Source organism: Microtus ochrogaster, chromosome 1, assembly GCF_000317375.1.
Source record: "Microtus ochrogaster isolate Prairie Vole_2 chromosome 1, MicOch1.0, whole genome shotgun sequence".
NCBI classification, from domain to species: domain Eukaryota; kingdom Metazoa; phylum Chordata; class Mammalia; order Rodentia; family Cricetidae; genus Microtus; species Microtus ochrogaster.
In genome coordinates, this window is record NC_022009.1 from 47425134 (window position 1) to 47452924 (window position 27791).

At 46.5% G+C, this 27791-nt stretch overlaps 2 protein-coding genes across 10 annotated transcripts in view; one reads left to right on the forward strand and one right to left on the reverse strand.

Moving 5' to 3' along the window:
* Zfyve21 (zinc finger FYVE-type containing 21) overlaps positions 1-5701 on the forward strand; it is a 17010-nt gene extending 11309 nt beyond the window's left edge. The window contains exons 2-8 of one of the 6 annotated variants that reach the window (XM_026781421.1): positions 774-824; positions 1348-1516; positions 2365-2440; positions 2522-2613; positions 3068-3124; positions 4825-4967; positions 5131-5701. In XM_026781421.1, coding sequence (XP_026637222.1) covers positions 774-824; positions 1348-1516; positions 2365-2440; positions 2522-2613; positions 3068-3124; positions 4825-4967; positions 5131-5166 — 624 coding nt within the window. In that variant the 3' untranslated portion in view covers positions 5167-5701. The remainder of the gene's footprint in view (positions 1-773; positions 825-1347; positions 1517-2364; positions 2441-2521; positions 2614-3067; positions 3125-4824; positions 4968-5130) is intronic. The other 5 variants (XM_026781430.1, XM_005343598.3, XM_026781434.1 and 2 more) reach the window with 5 other exon arrangements.
* A 73-nt stretch (positions 5702-5774) lies between these two features.
* Ppp1r13b (protein phosphatase 1 regulatory subunit 13B) overlaps positions 5775-27791 on the reverse strand; it is a 78813-nt gene continuing 56796 nt past the window's right edge. For all 4 annotated transcript variants that reach the window (XM_026781401.1, XM_026781413.1, XM_005343597.3 and 1 more), the window contains 13 exons: positions 26817-26918; positions 24535-24709; positions 23001-23197; positions 19397-19537; positions 16771-16951; positions 13385-13551; positions 12615-13116; positions 10881-11647; positions 10043-10180; positions 9841-9974; positions 9131-9297; positions 7966-8165; positions 5775-6902 (listed from right to left, as the gene is read on the reverse strand). In XM_026781401.1, the coding sequence (XP_026637202.1) occupies positions 6861-6902; positions 7966-8165; positions 9131-9297; positions 9841-9974; positions 10043-10180; positions 10881-11647; positions 12615-13116; positions 13385-13551; positions 16771-16951; positions 19397-19537; positions 23001-23197; positions 24535-24709; positions 26817-26918 (2913 nt within the window). In that variant the 3' untranslated portion in view covers positions 5775-6860. The remainder of the gene's footprint in view (positions 6903-7965; positions 8166-9130; positions 9298-9840; positions 9975-10042; positions 10181-10880; positions 11648-12614; positions 13117-13384; positions 13552-16770; positions 16952-19396; positions 19538-23000; positions 23198-24534; positions 24710-26816; positions 26919-27791) is intronic.

Here is a 27791-nt window from a genome sequence, read left to right on the forward strand (position 1 = left end):
CTGTGTGTGTACACCTGTCTGCTTCTGTCCTGTGTGTGTACACCTGTCTGCTTCTGTCCTGTGTGTGTACGCCTCGTCTGCTTCTTTGCTGTGTGTGAGCACCTCGTCTGCTTCTCTCCTGTGTGTGAACGCCTCGTCTGAGGACGCGCCAGGCTGCACTGGGCCTCTCATCCTGCTCTGCTCGAGCTGCTTCTCCCAGACCCCAGCCAGGTGTGCATTCGGAATCAACTTTGTGGTCAGTTATCTAGAGCCGACTTCCTGAGGGCTTTTTCTTCTCCACACTTTCCTTTGTCTGTAAAGCAGGGCTGTCATACCCTTTCCTCAGTGAAGGCCACCGACTGCTGTGGAGTGTCATGTTCATCTGCAGCGCTGAACTTTGACTCCTGTCACAGGATGAGGGTGAAGCTAGAATGAGCGGCCCCTGCACGTTCTGAATCTGAACTCTGCTCCAAAAGTCAAACTGTATGCCTTTGCTCTCCACAAAGTATTTGCTGTCGGGCATCAGGCCAGGCCCCGTGTGGGACACCTGAACCTTAAAGCTGCTGTCCTAACCTAGAGCCCTGGACTGTGGCCTGACCAGTCTTGTCTAGCTTCTGAGCTGGACACTGAACTCGGGCTGTCCTCCTTGCTGTTCCATAGTCTGCCTCTGCAGGCTGCTTCTACTGGCAGAAAGTTGGCTTTCTTAGCAACCTTTCCTGCACCTCTTGGCTCGGCCTCAGCAGTGAGCCAGGTGACACAGCTGGATCATAATACTCTGTTACGTTCTCTCCTAGTGTCCACGATGTATGCAGTGTGATGCCAAATTTGACTTTATCACCAGGAAGGTAAGCTGAGGCGGCGGCGGCGGCGGCGGCGGCGGCGGTGGTGGTGGTGGTGGTGGTGGTGGTGGTGGTGTAGTAGGTATGTATAGGATGGGAACCAGTACCATTGAGTTCTTTCTGGGGAAAGCCCACTTCCTCAGAGGAACTGGATCTTACAGGACATTTTAATACCCTATTTCAGTTACTAGTGTAGCTCCCCAGATGAGTATGGAGCTCCCAAGGAGGCTCAGAGACAGCATGTGCTGGGCAGCAGGAAGTCAGAGGAATTAAGGGCTTGGGTTGTCGTTGAGTGATTGAACGGCTCACCTAGAATGTACAAGACCCTGGGTTCAAATCCTAGCAACACATATACATACAGGTGGGGGACTCCTTTGGTCCATTTTTCCCAAGTGAGGCTGAGCTCTGCTGTGTTCACCCTGGGCACACACAGCTGCAGATGCATTCAGGGGTCCTGGCAGTACTGGCCGGCAGGCAGTCCTAGTGCATCTGTGTTGACTACTCACTGCCCAACCTTCACCCTCACCAGCACCACTGCCGCCGCTGTGGGAAATGCTTCTGTGACAGGTGCTGCAGCCAGAAGGTGCCGCTTCGGCGCATGTGCTTTGTGGACCCAGTGCGCCAGTGTGCGGAGTGTGCCCTGGTGTCTCACCGTGAGGCTGAGTTTTACGACAAGCAGCTCAAGGTGCTCCTAAGTGGTAAGTGACAGCCTGTCCACTTGCCATGCTTAAAATGTAGCCTGCTCCAAGATGGTGTGTCCTGCCCTCCTCCTCTACTTTCTTTTGGACCGAGAGATGGAAATGTTCTAAGATGTCAGTCTGACTTACTGGGCGCTGCCTCAGCAGCACCTTCCGCAGATGGAAGGCTGTCACTGGTAGCTAAGTCTGTGTAGCCATGGTCCTCAGAGGCTTGGAGACAAGCTGCAACAGGTGCAGATGCTGGTTCTGAAGCACATAGGAGCACGAGGGAGAAGGGAGTTCTTTGGGTTGGGGCCTGCCTCCCACAGCTCTGTACAGCTGCAGGCCTGTGTGCATCCCACAGCCAAGGGCCAGCTTCTTCCCTGCCCAGTCTTGGCCCAGTCTGCTCTGAAGTTATCTGATCTGGGCCTTGACAGTGACGAGTAACAAAATTCACAGCTCTGTGCATTTCTATGTGGATGGCTACATTATGTCTGTGCACCATGTGTCTGCCGTATACCTAGAGAGGTCAGAAGAGGACGTCAGTTCTCCTGGAACTAGAGTTACAGGCAGTTCTAAGCCACCATGTATGTGCTGGGAATTGAATCTCGGTCCATTGAGAGAACAATGCTCTTAACCACTGAGCCATCTCTCTGTCCCAAGTGGTGTTTTTTAAGCTTTTGAGACCCTTAATTCATTATTGCCTTTTTGCCTGGCTGAAGGGGACCCTTAACACAAAGCTGTTGTGTGTGCCAGCCTGTCCTCTCCCCTCTGGTAATGGAGGAGGAAGGCTTTTCTGGCCCGAGCGCATGGGGGCCCGGAGATAAAGCAGCAGGTCCTGTGTAACTGGTTTGGTTTTGTCTTCCAAGGAGCTACCTTCCTTGTTACTTTTGGGGACTCAGAGAAGCCTGAGACTATGGTTTGCCGTCTTTCCAACAACCAGAGGTAAGAGACAGTGTTCCACTGGCACTGGGCAATATTGTCATAGGCTTCAGGCCTCAGTCTCATGACTTTTGTTTGTTATAGGTGCCTGATTCTGGACGGGGACAGCCATCACGAAATTGAGATTGCACATGTCTGTACTGTGCAGATTCTCACAGAAGGCTTCACTCCTGGAGGTACATGCCTTTCCTGAGCAGGAGGGTCTCTAGTACCGATTTGGGCAACAGGAGGTGCTGCACTTGGTCCCAAGATGGTCTTCCGTGCTCTTCATTGGGACTTGTGTTAAGTCTAACTTTAGAACCCACCAGGAGGGGAGGGGGATAATGAGAGGAGATTGGCCTGATGTCCGTGGCATCTGGTCACTGAGATCGCCTTACTTGGTGTAGATGGCCTCCAAATGCAGTATCTGAGATTCCAGACACAGTCTGTGGTGTGGCTGATGCCGGAGCCTCCCCTGCAGGCATCTGTGCAGCCAAGGCCCTTGGTGAGCTTCAGTTTTAGCTCGACTCCACTGGTGAACTGCACATCGCACATTCTGAACCTGCAGATCTGACCTAACGCACCTTCTTTCCATTTTCTGACTGACTCTCGGTTGTTTCTTCTTTGCACTGCCTGCCTACCTTCTTCAAGTAGAAAAAGACATTCACACTTATACCAGCCTCCTGGGGAGCCTGCCTGCCTCTGAAGGTCAGCCTCCACCCTCCCTGGGTCACTCCTCCCAGCATGCTGTGGTATCTGTTCCTCCTCTAGCCCCTTTGCTTCTGTCCCTTGGGGTGGATTCTGAAATTTAGGTTCATTTCTTTTGATTAAGAGAAGCACTAGGTCCAGTATATGAATCTATAAAGCGTACGTGGAAATGTCGTGACAGCATAAAGTATGTTTGCTCAGTTCTTTCCCAGGGAGAAGTTATTCAAGAACTGATAAGCCAGCCCGCAGTCGTCTGCGGCCAGGTGTGTTGGTAGTTCTTTGCTGATCAGGCACCAGGCATATGCAGTGGGCAGCAGTTTTCATCACTGCACCCAGTAGCTTGCCTCCAGGGATTCCTGGCTCTCAGTTCCTCCATCTCAGTCTCTTGAAGGCAGTGGTAAGAAGGCCCTAGCTAATGGAATGCAACAAGGAGGCGCACGAAGGATTTACCCTAGTGCCAAGGGCAGGGTCACCAGAGGTCTAAAGGTCAAGAAGTTCTGCATGTGTATGCCCATGCACAGGCCTAGTGTCTTTAGAGAGCAGAGCAATCTGTTGGATCCCTAGGACTGGAGCTACAGATGGTTGTGAGCCACCATTTGTAGGTGCTGGGAACTGAACCCAGGTCCTCTGCAAGAGCAGAACGTACTCTTAACTGGAGAACCATCTCTCTAGCCCCATGGCGGGGCTAAAATTTTGATGGCCTTGCAAAGCACAAACCAGCCACAGCCAACAGTTGCCATAGCCACGTTTCAGAACATTTTTATTTATGAAGGCTGATGGTAGACGGCCCAGATAAAAGTTCTGCACAGCTTGGTAGGGCAGCCCGGCCGGGGCCTTCCAGTGCGTTTCTAGGCGTCTGAATTGGAGCACAGTTCAGAAGCCTCTGCGTGGACCCAGCCCTCAGCCAGAGCTTTTGCAGACAAGCAAGTCAGGCCTTTTCCTGGCTATGGTCTGTATGCTCAATTCACCCCATAGGCTAGTAAATTAATGTCTGGTTAGAGGTGGGTCATTTCTCAAAATGTTTTCCTTCTGGTCACCATGACTGACAGAACTGATCTACATTTCAAGTGGCTTGTTCCTAGGGCAGAGCTTAAATTCAAATCATTATGCTTAGAGCAGCTGGTCATAGCCCAGAGATGGAGCTGTGGGTTGGCAGCGTTCTCCATGGGATCCTGAGAGCCCCAGAAGAATGGCACTTGACAGGGTAGCATGGCATCGCTTCTGCATTAACAGCCTGCTCAGCTGTGGTCTCTACCAGTGAAGCGAGGGCACATGTAACTATCTGCTTGGTTTATCTTCTGATGGCCAGGCTATTCCTACAGTAGGTTCTGTACTTCACTGCTCTAGCTATGTAGAGCAGTTCTGTTGTGGTTGTGTGTGTGTACGTGTACATATGTACACACATGTGTATGCATGTGGTTTCTCTTAAGGTTGGAAGGAGAATGCCGTGGATATATAAGGCTTAGCAGCTTCTGGACTGCTGGAAAACAGTACTATGTAAAAGCTTGGTGAAATGGTACCATTAGTTTATCCTGGCCCTGGGGATCACAAGTCTTTTATATTCCTTTCCCATTTCTGTGCACATGGGGTCTTTGCAGAAGCAGGATCTAGTATCATTTACCACTGCATGTTTCCAACAAGGCTGCTTCTTGAGCACACAGGGCCCTAAGGTCTTACTGATCCTCATCTCCCTCCTCCAGCAGGCAGCACTCGAGCCACAGGCATGTTCCTGCAGTACACAGTGCCAGGGGCAGAGGCTGCGACACAGCTGAGGCTGATGGCTGGAGAGGATGCAAATGGCAGCAAGAGGCAGGCAGCAGCATGGCTGGTGGCCATGCACAAGGTACCAAGGGCGGGGTTGGGGAGGCTGAGCCCATGGAATTAGAGACAAGGTTTTTTTCCAAAAGGTTGTCACACAGCTGGGACGTCCCTAGTTACCCCTAAAAAGCACATAGGCTCATCTGTGATCAGGCCCAGAACCAATAATGCTTTATGCTGTTCTACAGGCTACCAAGCTCCTCTATGAATCACGAGACCAGTAACTGCAAGGGAACTGAGCTCAGCACATCAAGTTACAAAGTCCAAGCTGCTTGCCCTGCTTGAGCACTCAGGGCTCTGCTGTGTGTGTGCTTGGAAATGCAATTCAAGTATCTGGAAGCAGAGTGTTCACTTACCTAGTGCAATATGTACACAGTTGATTAACGCTTTAAAGAGCTTATGTTGTAGTGTTGCTGATACTTATCAGGGTTGGGAGAAACTGCACTACAGTACTAAATCAGTTTTAATATAACCTCTACCATGTTTATAAATTCCCAGGTTTATAAGAGATTTTTGGCCCTGTTCCCACAGAAACAAACTAGGTGGTGGTCATTCAGGCCGCTAGTTTAGCGTTGGACCCTGCCTATCTCCAGTAGCCCATTTACAATGCCTTAGCCTGTTTATGACTCTCCACTTACTTTGTCACTTAAGAGGAAGGCATCACAACCTTCTGTGTTTTCTACTTTGCACTTACTATTTCACTTTAGTAAAATGACTGTACAGTAATTTGTATATAAAATGTATGATTAAAACTTATTTTGAAAGTACACAGCAGACTCTGGCCTCACTTTGTGCAGCTGTCCTGCGTCCAGAACACAAGACTCATAGCCAGATGTGAGACAGCAGTTTATTGTGCACGTCACTCAGCATCAGTGGGGTTGGGATGGCAGAGGCTCCACTCAGCGCCACCCTGTACAGTAATACTTGGCCGCTGACTACAGCACTGCTCCCAGAGCCTACACAGGGATCACACGTAGTTATGCACAAGACTCACATGAAAAATAAAGCCTAAGGGCTTGTGTTTCAATGAGGAAGAAACATTTCCAACACAATTCTGATAGTTTTCAATGGTCTAGTTGAAAAATAATCTTGGTGTATAAAAAGCCTGTCTACAGAGTTCAAACTTCAGAATATAGAGAGCTTGCCTCACTTGGAATGTGGCCACACTGACTGTATCCCAGTTTGCCTGGTGGCTTTACTGGACTGGGCACTGCCCAGCTGGCCACAAACTTACTTAGACTCGTCTTTTCCCAGACTCCTCTGTGTCTAACTAAGAATAGAATGAAACTCATGCCACAAGGAGGCTAAAGATGACACTAAAAGTTGTAGGAATCAGATGACCCTGTGCTGAGGTGTGCAAGTCCAGCCACAGCATGAGGTCATCAGGTTAGTTAAACAGAACAGTTTCCAAATGGTCTCCTTTGGTAGTGAAAGGAAAGAAAATTTTGTGAGCGGGAATGTGAGAAAGAATGATGGGGTTTGAGACTTTCCAAGGAGGGCGGGGCTGTAGCCAAAGCTACCTGGTAGCAGCTTGCTTTTGCTGAAGGTCAGAGACATCAAACAGGAGAAGAGGCCTTTAGGCCAAGTCAGTCAGAACTCTGTCTTCATTGGCAACTGTCAGGATTCATAGTTTGAGGACTTCTTACTGGCAACAGGGGCAGGTGTCTTAGAATGTGGGTATTTATTTGGATTTACAGTAATTGGCAAAAATGCAATCCTCTGAAGGCCAAAGCACTATCTCTCCCAGTTACTGCAGACTGGAGAAGGGCCTCACTTGGGAAGCTGGGATTCACATTGTGGATACTGTCTGCTAAAGTGAGCACCATGAGACTGTCCTAGCTTCAGTTTTTCCAGGGCAGCTGAAATCTTCTCCAGCAGCTCCTGGGAGCCAATGAGACTGTGGTACTCCGGGGAACGTTCAGGCAAGTGTTCGCTGCCGGGGCTTGATCCGTGGATACAACTGGGAAACAACGGACAAGGGTTAGGGTCGAAAGATGACCGAGAGGAGTTGGCCTACAGGTTTCTCTCCTGTCACCTCAGCATTCTCCCCAAAATGTGCTTGTTCAGACCTAACCTCAGCTGTCGTCATCATCCCCCACCCACCCTTTTTTCCCCTGAAATGGGATTTCTCTCTAGCTTTGGAGCCTGTCCTGGAACTAGCTCTTACAGACTAGGCTGGCCTTGAACTCACAGAGATCGCCTGCCTCCTGAATGCTGGGATTAAAGGTGTACGCCACCATTGCCTGGCTCTGTCCCTTTTTATTACCCCTGAAAACCTGCTACTTTCTGCTAGGCTCCTGACAATGTGAGCTCCTCGGGTACAAGCACCTGTACTTGGTTCATGCCTTGGCATCTCGGAAGGTTTGCCAAGTGAACAAGAAGCGTCTGCCAGGCTTACCACAGCACTTGAGAGAGCACAGGCAACCTCTCTGTTAAAGAACAGACCGACACTGTTATGAGTGCAGTCTAGCTGACAACCCACACTGCTCCACTTTACAGGCTTTTGAGCAATCAGGTCTCTATCCCAGGCTGGCACTTAACTCAGTCTTCCAAGTGCTAGGATTACAGACACTGTGGATTTAGCTCAGTGCTTGCTCAGGCCCTGGGTTCAGTTGTCAGGAGAGAGAAGGAGTTACAAAACCAAAACAACAAAAAATTCAAAAACAACCAAATGCTAGGATTAAATTATAGTGTGCCACTATACCTGGCTCTGATACTCCAGATCATGGAGGACGATGTGGGGTGGGGTGACTTAGTACTTGCAAAAGTTTACCATGAGCAAAGCAGAGTGAGGTGACCTTGATGGTCTCTAACATCCACATGCTCTCCCATGGGGAAAGCCAGACTCTACGGACTTAATGGGCTTGCCCGTATAGAGAGCAGGCTGCTAGGGCTTACTGAATAGTGTTTTGTTCTATCCTGATGTCAGCACAACTGAAGCCATCTGAATGTCTCTGTGACTTGTACAGGTACGAGGCCAGCTGACTTCCAGTGTCTAAGCTTTGAGTGTGCCAAGTGCTTACCCCCAGCAAGTTTTTGGGCACGTAGCCTTCCCGGTCCCCGAGACGAGCCCACCACCATTCAGTCTCATTTTCATCTTTGCGCCTCAGAATGGTGATGGCATCCCCTTCATGGAAGGACAGCTCATCGCTGTTCTGGGCCTCGTAGTCCCACAAAGCATACACAGTGCCTTTGTTCATCACGCCCAGCTTCTCTTGTACCCCTGAGCCAAAAAGAGATAGATTTTAGCAGAGAGGCCAGCAGAGGTAGGTAAAGGTGAAACGAAACTTACGTCAAGTCATCAGGTAGGGAGCTGTGACTGCATTGAGTACCAACAAACCAGCTGCACATTGTGGTTTGCACCTTGGTTGTTGTAAGCATAATATCACCCAGGGTCTACTTCAGGCCTATGCCATCACTGCTGAGAAACCTTCTCTTAGCAGGAGCCTGTGTGACAGCAGCCTCTTCCTCACATGGGCTGGGTTTCCCAGGGCCCTTGTTCCTGCCCAGCTTCATTAATGCCCAGCACTTTGTTGCCTGCCTTTGTTGTGGGAGTTCAGTACCCACCGTAGTTTGGCTGTTATTGCTTGTATCACCAAGTCAAACACAGTAACTTCCCAGGGCTATATGGAACCAGTGACTTGTAACTGCTTAGCAGAGGACATGGCTGAGCTCCTAGATTCCTGACACTGGCTACAGCAACTTAGTTGGGACATGCCCTTCACTTGCCAGACACTTGAGGTGTGTAGATGCCCCCCCCCCCAAAAGAATTTCTCTGCGTAGCCCTGGTTGTCCTGGAACTCTGTAGTCCAGGTTGGCCTCGAACTCAGAGATCATCCTGCCTCTGCCTCCTGAGTGCTGGAATTAAAGGAATGCACTACCACCATACCCACTCCCTCTGAATCCAGGGCATGCTTACTCAAATCCTTCTAATATGATTTTTGTTTAAGGCAGAGTCTCACTATGTAGGCCAGGCTGTCCTGCAACTTGTGGTCTTCCTAAAGCTTTCAAGTGGAAGATTTAGGTTTGTACCATCCAGATACAAATGGGATTTTCAGATGTTTAGGGCGAGTGTAAAGGTGACCACTTAAGCATGATCTGCTCCCTGAGCCAGATCTTAGCCCAGATATGGGATGCAGTGCCGATTAGCAGGGGAAGCAGCTGAGGCACACGAGCTTCCCTACGTACCGTACAGAAACTGAGAACACTGGATGTATCCCTCTTCCATCTCTTCACACTTATCTGCAGCAGTCTCAATGTCACTGATGGTGGAAGCAAAGATAGCGGCTCCACTTTCCACCAGTTGCTTGCAGAGGTGGACACTGTTGCAAGAGGCAGCACAATGCAGCGGTGTCCTAGAACCAGAGGGGGACATGTAGCATCTGTACCACCCAGGGCTATTTGGCCCCTGTGTGACACAAACCTCCAAGAATTTTGATGAAGGTACCACACCTTTGTGCGAAGCAGGTTTATAGGTGTTTTGTTAATTTTATGTGTATGGGTGTTCTGCCTGCATGGATGTGTGTGCATCATGTGCATGCAGAGGCCAGGTGAGGTCAGCTGATCTGGGACTGGAGCTACTGTTGTCCTGTAGGTGCTGAGAAGAGGATCCAAGGCTCTTTAACCACTGAAGCATCTCTGGAGTCCCAAGTTTCTACTTTTTTTTTTTTTTTTTTTCTTGAGACAGGGTTTCTCTATGTAGAACCTCTTGAAACTTGCTTTGTAGATCAGGTTGGCCTTCAACTCAGATCCACCTGCCCCCACCTCCCAAGTGCTGGGATTAAACTGTGCGCCACCACCTCCTGACTCACGTTTTAAAAACGTGTATCATTTCTTTTTGTAAGCTAGGGGAAATGAGTCTCTGAGCCCTTCCACTCCCCACCCCCCAGGGTTCTCACCATCCATCACTGTCAGCAGCATTCACGTTGACACCAAAGTCCAGCAGAAACTTCACAATGTGATGGTGGCCGGCACAGACAGCATTGTGCAGGGGCGTGATCCCTTCGTCATTGGGTTTGCTAGGGTCTTCCACCTAGGACACAGAGCAAGTGAAAGCCAGCCCTTCAAACTTCCAGCAGCATATATGGGAGTATGGCTCACCTCGTAGATGATCCTCTGCACTAGATCAAACTCTCCTTCCAGGGAAGCATCTAGAAGCAGCGCTAGGGGGTTGAAGCGCACTCTCAGCCCATGCCCAGTTCGTTCAGAGTTAGGCTTCTTCAGGTTGGTCCGTTTGCTCTGTGTAGGCAAACAAGTGTTTCAGTGTCAGGTGACCTACCCAAGGCAAGGACCAATCCAAGACTTTGCTGTGGGAAGGGGTGCCAGGAACTAAGGCAGCAGCTCTCCAGGAGCAACCCTGGCGCCTGCCCTACAAGGGCCTGGCCATCTGTAGAGTAGATGGCCAGGGAGGCTGCCAGCTACTCCTAGGAAGGTTAGAGAGAAGGAGCAATAGCTATACTGCTGAGCCACAAGTCTGCCCCTAGGGAGTCAGCTCATCCCACTGACCCCATATCAGAGATTCCATTAAGAAAGCCTTTTGTGGGCTGGGCAGTGGTGGTGCACACCTTTAATCCTAGCACTCAGGAGTTAGAGGCAGGTGGATCTCCGAGTTCATGGCCAGTCTGGTCTACAGAGGGAGTACCAGGACAGTCAGGGCTGTTACACGAGAAACCCTGTCTTTAAAAACCAAAAACGCAAACCTTGTGTGGATTCCCTGACACGATCCCAAACCCTTTCTGCCATGTCAATACTGACCTCCACAGGGAGGCTCATTGCTTCTCTCCCTGTCTGTCATTCAGATGTCAGTGCCAACAAGCTTACCAGGGCACCATGTGCCGTGCTTTGAACTGTCTGGTCTGAGATCATCTGACTATCCCGTCCCCACATCTAATTCTGCATGCAAGGGCATGCATGGTTTTGGTTTAGCAGGGATACCCACCGCAGGTGTTGCTGAGGGATGGATGACAGGGGAAAGGGGTGCTGGAGGGACTTGTTCCTCCTCCAAAGGAGCCTCAGGCACAGGACTTGGGATCTGTTCTGTGGAGGGCACTGTAGCCACGTTGTTGTTATTGTCCTCAGCAGGCTCAGCAGTTTGATGAGTTGTTTGGGGGCTAATGAGCTCCTCTGGCTCAGGGGAAGGTAACTCATTATCGTTGGCATCTGAGGATGGGGCAAGCTCTTCAGGAAGTGGGGCTGTGGGCCGGGGAGGGAGAGACTCATCCAGGTTGCCATTGGCATTAGTATTTCCATTGTCCACATCAGCTAAGGTGCCCACAAAGTCCTGTGAAGGGCTGGGCTGGTAGAAAGGGGTACCCTCCATGCCACCAGCCAGGGTATTGAAACGTTGATACAGCAATTTCTGGATGTTGGGCCCTCCAGGGCCCTCCGGCTCTGTAATAGAGCTACGCTTCTTCAGGGGTCGGGGTGCATTGGCCAGCTTCCTGCGGAGAGCCTCCAAGTCCGCATCACTCTGATAACGAAGTGGTGAGTGCACAATGGGTGTCAGTTTGGTGGGACTGAGTGGCCGTGGCAGGCTTTCCACCGTGCTGCCTTCTCCAGGTACAGGGGGCCCCTCCTGTTCTGGCTCTTTCTCAGCACATTCTGAAGGAGGTTGAGGCTGTGTTGTGCCTGGGCCCAGTGACCCATGAAGAAACGGCAAGGGTGATGGAGAGGCTGACCCTGATGGTAGGACAGGCTTACCATATACTGGAGGAGAAACAAAGGACAGAACAATTTCATGCTGGCTACTATGGCAGGATCTTTTCCCTGGCCCTCACTTGATAACATAAGCTGCTATTGCTGGTGGGTTCTGATTTTTGAATCCTCAGCAAACATTTTCTAAGACCGTCCAGTCACTCCCTTTAAACTGAGTTTTATATATGGTTCCAAGACTGGGCTTTTTCAAAACAAAAAATTGTTGACCTGAGTTTCCCCACTCCAACAAAAGTCTGCTTAGTCTTCTGACCAAGGAAAAATGCCAAATCCACTAAATCTGCATCTGAGCCTGGGGCTGACTCAGGCAACATGAAGATACTTACCTCTTTGTAGCAGGACGCATCTGACCTGTGGTTCAAATACTTCTCCCATGGCCAGAACTGCATCCACAGATCACACTACTTGGGAGGTCCTTAGCAGGTGATGGCTAAAGACACCCAGGGATCGAACTACAAGTTTGGATGCTGCAGCACTGGCCTGGCCCATTGAACCTTCCAGCTAGGATGGGAAACTCTTTGACCTCCATGAGGTAGATAGAGCTGTGCTGTTTCTTCTCATTTGCCTTTCTAGAAGGTCCCTGTTCAATCACCCACTCCAGACTGTCCCTCATGGAAGCTCCTCACACTGCCCATACCCAGGATGCTGACTTAGCAATGGCCAGCAGGTTCACCCCGTAACCACTGGATAACTAATGGCATAAGTTATCCTGAAGCAGGAGAAAAATGAAATTCCGCAAGTCTTACCTTCTGGATTTACTACTGAGTGATATGCGGATACCCAGGCAGGAAGTCAGAGTGTGATTGTCTGCAAAATTACTCTGCATTTTGTCTCTTATTTTCATCCCAAACTGACACCCTATACTTTATGTAAGAATTGTTTTATCGCAAGTAGCATGCAAGGACACAGATCTTAATTAAGGGATAACTACCATTTCAGAGAAAGTATTCAGCCAGCATACCTGCTTTAACTGACTTATTTAAGGTGCCATGCACTGGTGGCTGGTAATTCTTAGGTGGTGTGGCTTGCTGGAGGTACATGGAGTATATGGAACTTGAATTTACTGTCTGAGGTCCCTTCCTGGGAGACTGTGGCCTTGACCCTTTATCAGCCAGAAAAGGCCTAATGGCCACTGTCAGTGGAAGCTCAGGTTTTCCGTCTCCAGTTGGAAAGGCAGGTGGCCCTGCTGGAGGGTATGTGGGACTTGGTGGCACTGAGATCCTCTGCTGAATCTGCTGCGAGGAGCCAGGTTGGGGAGCGTTGCCTGCAGGGGGCAGTGGGACAGGTTTCTGTCGACTTGGTGGACCTGCACCAGGTCTGGGCAAGCTGCCTTCTTTCCTCCTCTCCAGGGAGCTTGTTGATCCTGGGCCCAAGGGCGCAGGACTTGGATATGTCCCATAACTTGGGGGCAGTGGCTTGCCTACACCAGGGATGGGAGGTGGCCCTTTGCCAATCTCGATGCCCTAAATTTATAAGAAGAAAACACCAAGTTACTCTTTGGAAGGTTAAACATATTTCTATCCATTTACAACAGCACAGAGTAGGGTTTATAAGCCTTCAGGATGTAAGACACACCACTAGGCTCGCTACTCTGCACTTGAGTATGCTCAGGCCCCTGAGGGCCAGGAGCTGTTCGCATAAGGTGGACAGTAACAGAGCTGCCTTGTCTTCATGCTACCTCACACTCTTGAGGTGAAAATCAGCACAGCAGGGAAACTCGCTGAGACCTACCAGCTTTTCTGTAGCTCCCAGTGCTGACAAAGGCAAAGGCTGGCTGGAGATGGCGCCTTGCTTTAGGGACCCCTCCATGCCCGAGTCCTTCCAGTCTCCACCAGCCATCTGAGTTGGCTTCACGGAAGCAGAATTCTGCTTTAATGTCGGCCAGTTTCCATCATTAGCTTGAGAAGAGCATAGGATAAGGAAAAAGACAGTGTTGGAATTAGTTGAGCCAGAAACAAATACACCACTGGGACTCCATTACCTATGTCGTCAACCAAAATCACAGACCTCTGCATAAGCCCAAGGAGGGACCTGGGCTATCATCTGGCCACTGTGACTAGCACTCACCAACACCGCAGCAAGGGCTGCATCACACTGGAACAGATTAAGTCCCACATCCCAGCACAGAACACAGCATCACCTACCCATCAGGCATTACTTATACACACAATCACATACAGCGGTAGAAAAAGATTTATCATTTAACTTCATAATAGATTTGATTTGTATGATTTCCATTATTAGAATAAAATTTCTCCTTTTATGTGAGCAATTCTTTCCTTCTAAAACAATCTGTGGCCACAAGAGGCCAGTCCAAGTTCTTTCTGATTGAGTAGCAGCAGGAGCAGCAGCTAACATTTGTTGTAATGATTAGGAAGCCAGTCATCAACCCCAAGTTTCCAGGAAATTCAGAAAAGATGTTTATTACAGAACATTTTCCAAACTGAAAAGAGGTGCACATAAGGGGATTGAAACTGCGGGTCAATCGTGTACCCTTACTTAGGCCTCTGCTGCTCTTTGACAGGCACAGGTGTGGGCCGCCTTGGCTGCCTGCTTCCAATCCCACAGCAGGTAGGCATGCGCAGGAATCAGCCAGGGATGAGAGATAACAGAGCAGCAAGAAGGCATCTGTCACAACTGCTTCAAGTCCTAAGTGGGAGTGGCTCCAGAATGTTCTGCAGGACCTGCATGCTCTGGCTGGTTCGCGCCCTTCGGTGACTACAGTGCTAAGTCGCAGGGCTCCAAGACAGTGTTAGCCCAGCACGGGAGAGGGTGAGACATTTCAGAGTCTTTGCTCAAGTCTGTCAGCCTCTTCCTGACACGTGTGTGAGCTTTCACTCCCTTTTGGTTGGATGACTGGGAGTAGGGCTGTACAAAACTCACTAGAAGCACCCAGGTGAAAACTCAGCTTACTGGAAAAGCAAGGCCAACTGGAGGCCCATGGTGTGAGTAGGTGGGCTGAGATGGGATTTTCTGTTCTCGGGGTCATGGGAATATTCATGGCTGCCCAGTAGCCTCAGAAATCCCACAGCAATGGGGAGTTTTATTGGAAGCAGTCATGAGAGAGGACCGAGAAACAATTTTTCTTCAGGTATCACAAGTAGCCACTTAACATTTTGTATTGGAAAGAAAAAAAAGAGAAACAAGTCTCAGAAGTAACTCAGAAAATCCCCTTCACTCTTTCTTTCTCTGAGACAGCCTAGAACTTTCAGTCCTTCTGCTTCAGCCTCCTAGTGTGTGCCACTATGCCCAGCAGTCCACACACATCCACAACATAACCCTTCCTGTGCGAGCATCCGTTACTTGGTGTCTAACCCTGTCTGCAGATGACACTGTGTGGGCCCTTCTTCCAAATCCACAACTGGATTAGAAGGGGCAGGTGTTAGCACAGTATTGCCTTCAAGTGCAAGGGTGATTAGCAGTCCTTTGTCAGTTTGGAAAAACAAATTATGGTTGATTCAGTCTGTGTTGTAGATCAAAAGTGCCCCAATAAGGCTATCAGATGACATACAGTTTACAAGTAGGCTTGCAGAGTGCCGCAACGAGCTGCCATCAGGCCCGATGTCCAGGTCTGACACTGTCCACGTGCTGATTACTCTGCCTCTACTGTGGCCATCTGTGTAACAGAACCAGAATAGCCAACCAGAGGTCAGAGCCCCCTAGGGAGAATTCCTCATCCTAGCTCCAGCTTGGGTTCACACTGGAAACCTGAAAAGCTGTTTTCAGCTACAGTGGGAGGAATGAGGTTAAGGGCATCTTCTGGCAACCGTATAAGGCTACACAGCACTTAAGTAGGGAGTAGGAAACAGGTGACATTCTCAGCTTGGAACTTTTAACTACCAAGTCAGCAAAGGAGGACACAGCTCATCTGTCAGTGAAACATTTCACACACACCATGGATAGGGGACTCACACAACTGCCTACCAATGAATACCAGTGAGGGGTCAAGCCGAATACAGACTGCTAAGACCTGGTCATAAAAAGGTCTGAGTGGGGTTCTGGCCCATGAGGGTCAGGGAAGCCCCACTGGCTATAGTCAGAAGGAGCCAGAATGGCAGATGTAGCCAAGCAATAGAGAGCAAAAATACCTGGTGTGGTGGTACATGACTTTATCCCAGCAAAGGAGAGGCAGGAGGACCTCTGTGAGGTCAAGGCCAGCCTGGTCTAGGTAATGAGTTCCAGGCCAGTCAAGGCCACACAGACACTGTCTCGAATATAATCACCCCTCCCCACCAAAGGCAAGCAAGCAGCACAAAAGACTACCACAAACTGGTTACTAATACCGGAGGTGGGGGAAGACTCAAAATATGGGCTTTATATCAGGAGAACAATATTTTCACAAATTTAATATGCCACAACACAAGTTCTCGAGTCTGTGTATACAGGCCAACCCTAGTCATAAAGTCTTACTGTATGGAAACTGATTTTTTTTTTTTAAGACAGAGTCTCCTTGTGTAGCCGAGGCTGGCCTTGAACTTGCAGCTGTCTTCTTACCTCTGCCTCCTGAGTACTGGGATCACAGGTACATGTCACCATACATGTTTTTAAACCAGTAGGTTTAAAAAACAATCACACTCTCTGCATAAAAGCCCTATGCCTGGCTGGAACACCATGCAATGAGTACTCAGAGCATAGTGCTGGAGGCCTGAATCATCACACTGTATAACTGCAGAGACCAAAGAAAGGGTTATGTTTTTTTTTTCTTTTCCTCTCCTGGACCTGACCTCTGGTGCTGGATATCCAACCCATGGCTTTGCAGCCACACCCATAACCCAACCCAAGTTTGTGGGTTTTCTGACTGATGAAGATAGAATAGCTATAGCACTGTCTGAAGGAAGGCAGCTCTTACCTAGCCGCAGACTACTGCGTCAAAGCTCTTAGGGATAAAGAAGCCTGTGCTATATGCATCTTGTAAATTTTCATTTGTGGTTTGAAAAGCACAGTCAAGACCTTCAGATCAGTAAAGACAATTAGTTCTTGTTTTAGGGTCACTGTTACTGTAGAGACCAGGAACTTGAGATGGGGCAGAGTCTGTGTTAAATACAGAGTTAGGGGCTGGTACCACCTCCACACCACTCTCTCCATGTACTCCCCAGGAGAGGACTGGGGCGACCTACCAGATTTGGATCTTCCATGGGCGGCACTTGAGGCAATGGTGAGAGACTGGGGCTTTATGGGGTCCCCTGGGAGAGGAAATCCCCCAGCACTGGGAACCTGGATGTAAGGACCCACAGCAGCGACCCGGCCAGATGTACTCAGGGGTGACTGTGGTGATGATGTGCCATTCACACGGCTCAGCTGCAATGAGGATGAAGTCAGAGTCAAGATTCTCTTAAGTACCAAGTTCAGTGAGACTGTCAGGCTGGGAAAGGGAAAAATCACTCAGCTTATAACCTGGGAGTCCCTTGCACTGAAAGACAAGCATGTAGAAGGGGAGAACCTGATTCATACTAAACACCTACCGACTGGTGAGCTACGAAAACAAAGAGTTGGCATGGTGACAGCCCAAGCTTCAATAGGGAGGGCTACCCCCTGTTGTGTGGACAGAGGTACTGGTCAAATCCTGCTTGCTCTCTGAGTATGGCTTCAGACCTTCTCTGTTACTTACTCACTATACTCTCAAGCCAGTAGCTTGGGTTTCGTTGAGGGTCTGTGTCTGTATGTGTAGTTGGGATGAGAGTTATCATAAGAATGCAAGGCGAGGTGCTCCATTGACCTCCAGTCCTGACAGGCACCCTGCATTTCTTTTTTTTTTTGGTTTTTCGAGACAGGGTTTCTCTGTGGTTTTGGAGCCTGTCCTGGAACTAGCTCTTGTAGACCTGGCTGGTCTCGAACTCACAGAGATCCGCCTGCCTCTGCCTCCTGAGTGCTGGGATTAAAGGTGTGTGCCACCACCGCCTGGCAGGGACCCTGCATTTCTGAGAGCAGCTCTGCTTTTATAAGAAAGAACAACCAGGTAGAAGACACTGGCCAATATCAAAAGGGTGTACAACAGGATTTTAACTAGAGAATCATGGGCTCCTTATGGCTCCTTGCTAAGAAGGTTTTAAATGGGGAAACCAAGGATTCTGCATGCTGGGAAAGGCTCAAGACCTTCCCAAATGTTCGGAAGTACCTAGATCTTCAGGAGAACCACAACTCTGCAAAAGCATAAGTTCTTTAAGATCCCTGAAACAGCATAACACATCTAGCTATTTGTGTGTGCACATGTGCAGAGATCAGGGACAACTCGTTATAGGAGTTGGTTCTTCCATTCTACTATACCATGTGGGTCCTGGGCTTGGTAACAAGTGTGTTTGTTGTCTAACCACCTCATCAGGCCTGTAATGGGTGGCTCTTGACTAAGCCATGGCACCCAGATAGGTGCTCAACCAGTAGTATAGTTATTGCCAAGAAGACCTTTTTTTAAAAAAAAAAAGATGAGATTAAAATTTAGTGGACTCTAAGTGAAACAGATGGGTAGGTCTCACGTAACCAGTGCATGGCCTTGATAAAAACTAGGTCACCCAGAAAGAGGGGACTAGAGCAGCTGGCCTTTACTTAAGCTCCTGGGTCTCCGTGCTGCAGCTTTCAGACTTGCTTGCCTTTATTAACACATAAGCCATACTGGAGAGCTGCTTTAGCAGCTAAGAACACTGGCTGCTCTTCTAGTGGACCCTCGTGGCAGCTAATAACTCTAGCTCCAGTTCCAGAGGCTCCAACACTCTCTTCTAGCCTTTGTGGGCACTGTATGCATGTGGTGCACAGACACACATGCAGGTACGCACACTAAAATCTAAAATAGAGAAAACCATATAGACCAATTCCTGAAGATCTTTCTTTTTTCCTCTCTCTCTCCCTCTTCCTCCTCTCTCTGCAGAACTTTCTTTGCTACTCTATATAAATAAGCCCACATAATCTTGTCTCTCATGGCCTCTGTGTTGTTAATCTTGATAAGAAAAACATCTGAAACTTCTCAAATTACTGACCTTTAAACTCAGGTTTAAGAAACAGGGTAGCTCTCTGAGAAACAGATTGCTGAAGTCCAGATGCCATCCTCTATCATCCTTCAAATCCACTTCAGCTGGGCAAAGCCTATGACACGCATCCCTGCCTCCTCAGAGCATCATTCAGAGTGACTGAGACCGACAAGAGGACACCTCTGTCACCAAACCGTCTAAGCATGTGCTGGAAACCCAGGGCAGGGAAGACATCAGCCTAAGATGCTGATGGTGTAAGGGTTGGATGTGGCCTCCAGTCAGACACAGGGTGTAGTGCTGGTCCCACTCCCGTACTAAGAGGCAGCAGAGTAGTAAAGGGCAGGCAGACTCTGGACCACGGTACAGCATTAGATGTTAAAGGAATGACAGTGATCTCAGGCAAGGTACAGACCGATGAACAAAATCGACACCATCCCATTTCCATTGGAAATCCTACACTTTTCTATATCTAGAGCCATTAGCAATCATCGGCTCTGGTGAATACTCCTATACTTTGTAGTTTTTGTTCAGAGAATTTTCTATCTGTGAAATTTAGAATAGCAAATATTTTTGAAACTATAAGTCTGTAGCATTTTGTTCACAATTTTAGTTGTTGACACACACGCTCCCTATGCAGGCCGGGCTAGCCCCTGATTTACAAATCTCCTGCCTCCACCTCCTAAGTATTGGGATTCAGTATATACTAGCAGACCCACAACAACTGGCAGCTTTAGATGAAATGCTATTAGTAATTTGGTTCACAGCCACCCACTCTTTCACATGCCTGGATTTTCTTGCCATAAAGGCGCTCACGCAGCTCGCTGATCCGCTTATCCATCATGGCCACTTCCATGTTGCGCTTGTTCAAGAGCTCCTTCTGCTGCTGGAGCTTGGAATTCTGTTCCTGGTTAAGTTGGTTACGAATCTGCAAAGTAGAGAATACAACTTAACAGTTGCATGAATTACATCTTATCATGTTTCTAGTAGGCAGGGTCCCACATCAGTTCCACACATGAATCGAGAAGCATGTCTTTTCAGGGCCAGTCTGCTCTGGCCACAGCATGATGATTATCTATTTAGTTTAGACTCCATAAATCCAAATGACAAACACATAAAGTGTAATCTCCACAAAGTGGACTAAAGCATTCTAAAAAGCAGTTAGTTAAGAGTTCACAGTAGCTGTGTGTGGTAGCACACAGCTTTAACTCCAGCATGCAGGAAGCAAAGGCAGGCACATCTCTGAGTTCCAGGTGAGTAAGAGCTACACAGTGAGATAGTCTCCAAATTACAAAAAAAAAAAAAAAGTCTCTGTCAATTCTAGAGTTTTGGAAGTTGTTTATAAATGCACTCCTATTTATTTAGGTAATATTATATCCTTTTGGAGTCTTAGATAGATAGATAGATAGATACACACACCACACATATCTATATTTCAGTAAAGTAGACTCTTTAATAGGGTCATAGAATGTTATAAAATGTTATTTTAAGATGTGTTCCATTTGTTTATGCCATGGAATATATGTTTAATGATGCAAAGATGTGTTGCATTCTTTTCTATTGCATTTGTTTAACTCTATCTATTAAGCTGTGTTACTTTGCCTTCCTAAAACACTTGATTGGTCTAATAAAGAGCTGAATGGCCAACAGCAAGGAAGGAGAAAGGATAGGTGGGGCTGGCTGGCAGAGTTAATACAAGAGGAGGAGTGAGAAAAGGAGAAGGAGAGGAGGACACCAGGGGCAAGCCACCCAGCAATGCAGCCAGCCACAGAGAAAGAAGGAAAGAGAGATATAGAATAAAGAGGAAAATGATAGATGAGATAATTTAAGTTAGCAAGGCTGGCTACAAACAAGCCAAGCTAAGACCAGTCATGAAAAAGTAAGAATAAGTCTCGGTGTGGAAGCTGGGTGGTGGGCCCCACAAAGAGTAAAAAAAAAAAAACAACTACATTAGAATAAGAAGGGCAGCAAGGAACTAACAGTTTATATGACAACCTCAGACCTCTTGACTTATATTTTCTGTTTCTTGTTGGTCTGTTCTGACTTAGTTTAGTTGTTCTGATCAAAAGTCGTGGATGTTATAGAAGAGAGTTGCTTGAAATGACAATTTGTTATTTCTGCTTTAGAGAATACTCAATTCTAAGTTCTGATTTCTGGCAGAGCAAGCTCCCCACAACCTAGCAGTGATCTAGAAGCAGAAGACTCTATGCCTTTTAATATTAGTGTGTTTTCTCAATAACAAGACCCCACCCTACTTGTTTTCCTACAAGGTGTTTTGGAAAATAGAATTTATGGGCAGGATGTTTGTCCTTTATTTTAATAAATTGGAACTATTTCTAAAGTAAAAAATATATTTATGTTAAAAGGTCAAATTTTTAGCCAGGTGTGGTGGTGCAGGCCTTTAGTTCTAGCACTAGAGGAAGAAGCAAGAGGATCTTTGAGTTCGAGGTCAGCCTGTCTATAGAGGGAGTTTCAGGACAGCCAGGGCTACACAAAAAAACCCATCTCAAAAAACAAAAACCCTCAAAACAAAACAAAAAAAAAGGAAAAAATCAAAGTCTCATTGAGAGAGACGAGAGAAAGAAAAGAGAATGGAAGGGAGAAAAGCAAATGCTGCTCTGAGTCTGGATATGTTTGCATAGATGGCCTGCCACCTGCGGACAGGAACACAACAGGGAAACCAGTACACAAGTAGCTTGTGAGTTTTAGTGCAGGAGACTAAACCCAGGGCCTTTAAATAATGGCAGGCAAGAACTCTACCACTGACCATCATCTCCAGTTCTTTTTTTTTTTTCTTTTTTTGAGATAGGATCTTGCTACGGACACAGGTTGGTCCTGAGTGCTTATGGAACAAAGACAGGATATACATCTTCAACTGTTCATCTCTTCACAGCACATGCAGGACCAGGGCCAACAGCACGCTATGAGGCCAAGCCTGGAGTCCTAGGGAGGCAGTCCTTGCAGCAGCTCTCAGAATCCAGGAGGCAAACCCCAGACCACTGAATGAGGAACTTTAACTATGGAAGTGAAAGCAATGTTACAAAGATAGCCCTAAATTCAAAGTACAGCACTCACTTCACTGCGCTATAACTGATATATATTTTATTATTATTTGTTTATTTATATGTGTGTCTGTGCAAGTTTATGCCATGTTTGTATGGGTTCTTGCTGAAGCCAAAAGAGGGAGTGTTGGATCCCTGGAGCTGGAATTATAGGCTGTTGTGAGTCACTTGACCTGGGTACTGGGAATCAAACTCTGCTCTTCTGGAAGAGCAGCAAGTGCTCTTAACTACCGAGCCATTTCACTATCCTCTATAACTAATATTTTTTTAAAAACGAAATAGGTGAGACTAGACACCATTAGGATATATCCCTTGTAGAAGACTAGGCAGTTATCTTGGTAATACACTCTTCATGAGGCTGTAACACTAGCACACATATCTGCACACTCACACATTCCTACTTGTGTATGTAAACAAGACAGGAGACAAACATACTAAAAAACTACCTCACCAAAATAGTTTTACAACATATCTTTTTTTTTTTTTTTTTTTTTTTTGCTTTTTCGAGACAGGGTTTCTCTGTGGTTTTGGAGCCTGTCCTGGAACTAGCTCTTGTAGCCCAGGCTGGTCTCGAACTCACAGAGATCCGCCTGCCTCTTCCTCCCAAGTGCTGGGATTAAAGGCGTGCACCACCACCGCCCGGCTACAACATATCTTTCCAAAAGCATCCTTTTAAAACCGACACACTTAGTGGTTGCTTAAAAATGTAAAAGAATGGTAAGGTGGGCTGGAGACATTGTGCAGAGGTTAAGAGCATTGACTGCTCTTCCAGAGGTCCTGAGTTCAAGTCCCAGCAACCACATGGTGGCTCACAACCATCTATAAGATCTGGTGCCCTCTTCTGGCCCGCAGGTGCACATGCAGGCAGAACACTGTATACATAATAAAATCTTTAAAAAAAAAAAAAAGAATGATAAGGTAAAGAGGGTAATATCAACAGTGGATCAGTGATCCTGTCTGTAGTGGAATGTTCTCATAAAATGATCCAGCACCTGTTTTAGCAAGAGCTAATTTAAAAAAAGAAAATCAGAAAACCTGTTGAATGGCAGGCAGCTTTTGAGAGTGGGAATCTTTTTTTAGGTTTATATATTTTATGTATGAGTGTTTTTGCTTTCATGTATGTATGTGAATCATGTGTTTTCAATGCCTGCGAAACAGAAGAGGCCATCAGATCCCCTGGAAGTGGAGTTACAGAAGTTTGTGAACCACCATGTGGTCTGAACTTGGGTCTTCTGCAAAAACTAAGTGTTTAAGAGCTCCGAGCCATCTCTCTAAGCCAGAGAAACGGACCCACTGAGTAAAGCCAAAGCCCCAGACCCAGGCAATTACCTGTAGTTCTTGGTATAGTCGTTTTAACTCCACCGCTGCTGGTCCTGTTAACTTGCCATTGTATGACTGGAACCCATTTAGTTTTCCTTTCTTTAAATCTTCTAGTTGCTGACTTAGCTGATCAACCCGTAAGATTGCAGTCTGAACTTCCTGCTTCTTTTCCTGAAACATGGCACTGAACCTTTCTATCTCAGCAGCTGTAATCACCAAAAAAGGAAAATGGTCATTTCATTTCTATACAGTACACTCAATTCTGGTTTTATTTAGTGCTAGATTTGGATTGAAGTGTATGCGTAAAAATAAAAGATAGTTTATGCATAACCCAAAATATGTTTTTTTTTCTCCCTAGAGCTATGGCTGGAGAAACCCTGCATCTCATATTTGCTAGGCGAGTGTCCAGCTCCAGAACACACCAACAGATTTTGAAATCCATGATGTGACTATTCACAAATAATTATGCTTGCATTAGTTAATAAATATTCTTTAGGGGCATAATACAAAAGCTAGTTTGGTCAAGGTACTTAAGAATCTCAGAGAACAAGATAAAAAGCTTTGTTATTAAGGCCTTATCCATCGTTGGAACATTAAAAAGGCATTCGTTAAACTGACAAACAACAGTGGGCGGTGGCAGTGCACACTTTAATCCCAGCACTTCGGAGGCAGAGGCAGGCGGATCTCTGTGAGTTCGAGGCCAGCCTGGGCTACAGAGTAAGTTCTAGGACAATTACGACTGTTACACAGAGGAAACCCTGTCTTGAAAACAAAAAACAAAACAAATCAAAAACCACAAGACACAAAACTGACAAACAACAAACCAAACCAAACAAAAAAAAACCCAGAATTCACAGAGAATTAAAAGAAACACCTGCATGATGTAACTGATCATTTGTGGACACAAGGCCTTACTCCAGTCTTGTCCTCCGGCCTCTGACTCTCAAGGGCTGGGATTACAGGCATGTGCTCCCATACCTGGCTGTATGGTCATCTTAAATGAATAAAATTTGAGTAATTCAACAAAACAGACTAACTCATTATAGCCCCTGGAGCTGCCTGACACCAATCCAAAGGGCTGATGTCATTACCATAACAGAAGGGGCCAGAGTTATTCCGAAACAAACTGCATGTCATAAATATGCAAAAATCACCATAGACTTATCAAAAACTTTTTAAGTTCAAGGAGACAGAAATGTTAACCTCCTGATTAACCAATACATATTATATACATTATTCAAATTATTATATTGTGGCCTATAAAACACACAAATAAATTTATATTAAAAATAGAGAATTAATTTTAAACAATACCATACTAGAGCACAATCTTATTCAGATTTCATTAGTTGTTTTTTTTTGCAGAGAATTTACATAATTTGAAAAAAGTCAGTTAACCCAATGAACTCTATCCTCTTTACTGCAGGGGACAGTAGTGTTAGAACATGCAAACCTCTATGGTTTGTGACTGGGACTGCCAGGCACTGGCCTGTCTGACTAGACTTAGCCTGGGTGTGTGGGCACGTGGGCTGCAGGCACATACACAGATTGCCGTTCATAATTTTGCTGTAGTCAACTTGTCCTCTCATGGCACGAATCTTCTTCAACTTGTTTTCCTGGGCTTCAACTCGTTCTTTCAATTTCTGAAGTTTTTCGTTTTCAGAAATAGACTGCTGCTGGCGGCGCTCCTGTTGCTTTAGAAAATGTAAACGCTGTTCCTAACAAAGAATGAAAAAAATCTAAACTTTGCAAATAGAAACTTTTGACCACCTTTATATATTACAGTATGAGTCTGTAGATTCTTAGGGCAGACCAGACTGCACGCACTGGTCTGTACGTTCAGCTCATGCTGGTGCCTCTGAAGGAGGTCACAGTAAGGACTGTGTCTGTCCTGTATTTTCCTGTGTGCCATTATATCTGTCAAGTCCCACCAGCCTTGCTTCCTGCTGGCTGTGCAGGGCTCCTGATGCTGCCCAGTACTTCTAAGGATTCCTCACTCCTCACTCCACTTCCTGGACAGCAGTGTTCTACATGGGGATCACTAGACGAATCTCCAATCTGTAACTCATACTAGGTCAGCAAGGGACTCTTTGCTTTCCTCATGATTAGTGTCTTTAAATGGTGAAACATTTCATAATAGGACAATTCTAAAATAAAACACTCAACAGTTTTCCTCCTACTCATGTGAGAACATACTTTAAAGGACAAAACTGGTGACTGAGTAACTCTCTCTACAGATTGGTCAATCAGGCCAGCCAGATGGGTAAAGACATGTTGAAATACCCAGGCTAGCTAAGGATAAAACAATTACATTTTTATTTATCAAGGAAGACCCCCTGAGAAATCTCTGATGGCCCATATGTCTGAGTTCTACATCCAGAACAGATTCAAGACTGATGCCAGTTAGGACATGATCATAATTCTAAATTTTCTTTAGGTACCCATAAGATTATCAGCGTACCCCATCAGAAGGAAGTAGCCTGGGAAACTACACCCACATTCCCAAAAATATAGACTATAGATATTTTCCTTTGTTTAGAATGTTGGTTACAAGTTGGATAATGGCCAGGAGAAAAGCGAAACAAAGGATATTAGATTCAGAGTTCTTGTTTTAAAAAAAAGGTGAGGGGGGAAGTGCCAGTCATTTGTATTATTTTTAATAAAATGCTGATTGGCCAGTAGCCAGGCAGGAAGTATAGGTGGGGCAATGGCAACCAGGCAGGAAGTAGAGGCATGGCAATGAGAATGCTGAGAAGAGGGAAGCTCAGTCCACAGTTGTGACCCAGCCTCAGAGGAAGCAAGATGTGACTGTCTTGCCGAAAAAGGTACTAAGCCACGTGGCTAACCTAGACAAGAATTATGGGCTAATATAAGTTATAAGAGTTAATAAGAAGCCTGAGCTAATAGGCCAATCAGTATACAATTAATGTAGATCTCTGTGTATTTCTTTGAGACTTACTGACTGCAGGAACCGGGGAGAACAGAAACCTCGGTCAACAAATGCATTTGCCACCAAGCCTGAACCTGAGCTCATCTCCTGGGACCCACATGGTGGAACAAGAGAACCAACTCCAAGAACTTGTCCTCTTCTTCACACCTGTGCCATGGCACACATGTCACCCACACATATACACCCAAACACACACAAGTAAAAGAAAAATCACAAAAAGAGAATAAGCCAAGCTAGAATGTTCAGAGACTCTCTTTAAAGTAGATTCAGAATACTTTAAGACATTTCACATCATGAATAACTCCCATAAGCGGTGGGTGGTGGCTTTGATCTTTTCTAGTTGATTATCAAGTATAACTAAACCATGATTTAGAAAACTTCCCTAGCCTACTTTATGGGGTTTTACATATAAAAGCAGGACTTGGGATGTATAAGGAGTCCTAACCATGTCCCAAACTATAATAACCCTAACACAATCAACATGGAGTAGCATTTTTGAAGTCTGTTTGTTAACTTCCAGGGCTCTGCCTGAGCTTTCATCAGACTGCCAGTCTTCTCTAGGACAGAAAAACCAACTATAGGCAGAGATCTCACCTAGGAACCTGGAAGTAACAATGGGAAGTATCTTTTCTTTCCACATCTGTCTGTCATTTGATTAGAACCAACCATTTCCTACTCTGTGAATCAAAGGTTCTTGCTTTGATGCAACTCCAACACTATAAAGATTCAGGCACCTGAATCACACAGCATGCAACACATAAACACTGCTCAGCACTTTCCTGACACAGCCCCATGTCACCACCCACAAAGGCAACCTCAATCTGAAAGGCCAGTTGAAAAATACAATTCTGAATGCTGATTCTTTTTTAATGTACCTTGGCAACCAACATTTGCTGCTGATTTTCAATTTGCTGCTGTTGCCTGGCTGCCATATCTTGAAGTTCTGAGAGGGTAAGTTCAACGCGTGGATTCCCAGCCTACAGAGGACAAAAGTGCTCATCAGTCTGTACTTACCTCTGCAATTACCTTTCTTAGTGTCAGAATTCACGGGAAGCTCGATTCTAGGTGGGTTCCCTAGGAGAATAAAACTTAGTTTTTCTTCACAAGAACTTCTATCTGGTGACCACTGGCATAGGAGGTCCTTCTGTCTATGTGTTGCTTCCATTGGTTAAGAAAGGAACTGCTTTGGGCCTATAGCAGAGCTGTAAGGAACAGAGCTAGGCAGGGAAACCTAAATGGACTGCTGAGAAGGAAGAAGGCAGAGTCAGAGACGCCATGGAGCCAACAGAGTTAGACATGCTGAAACTTTGCCAGTAAGCCACTGCCACATGGTGATATACAGATGAATAGAAATGGGTTAAATTAATATAAGAGTTAGCCAATAAGAAGCTAGAGCTACACCTTACTAGACCTGGATGGAGGTGGGTGGTCCTTGGACTTCTCACAGGGCAGGGAACCCTGATAGCTCTGTGGGCTGATGAGGGAAGGGGATTTGATTGGGGGAGGGGGAGGGAAATGGGAAGCAGTAGCGGGGAGGAGGCAGAAATCTTTAATAAATAAATAAACGGAAAAAAAAGAAGCTAGAGCTAATGGGTCAAACAGTTATTTAAGTAATACAGTTTCTGTGTGGTTATTTTGGTTCTGGGTGGCCAGGATGAACAAGAGGCTCTCCTTACAACAGACCACTTTTATTAAAGGTAAACAACAGGTCTAATTTTCTCTAAATACCATTTTTCTAATGCATAAACAGTATATTTAATAAACATATGTGACCATTTGTGGATGTGCATAACTTAAATTCTTCTGTTTTCAATAGGGGTTTAACAGGTGTATTTGACCAAATGGGGTTG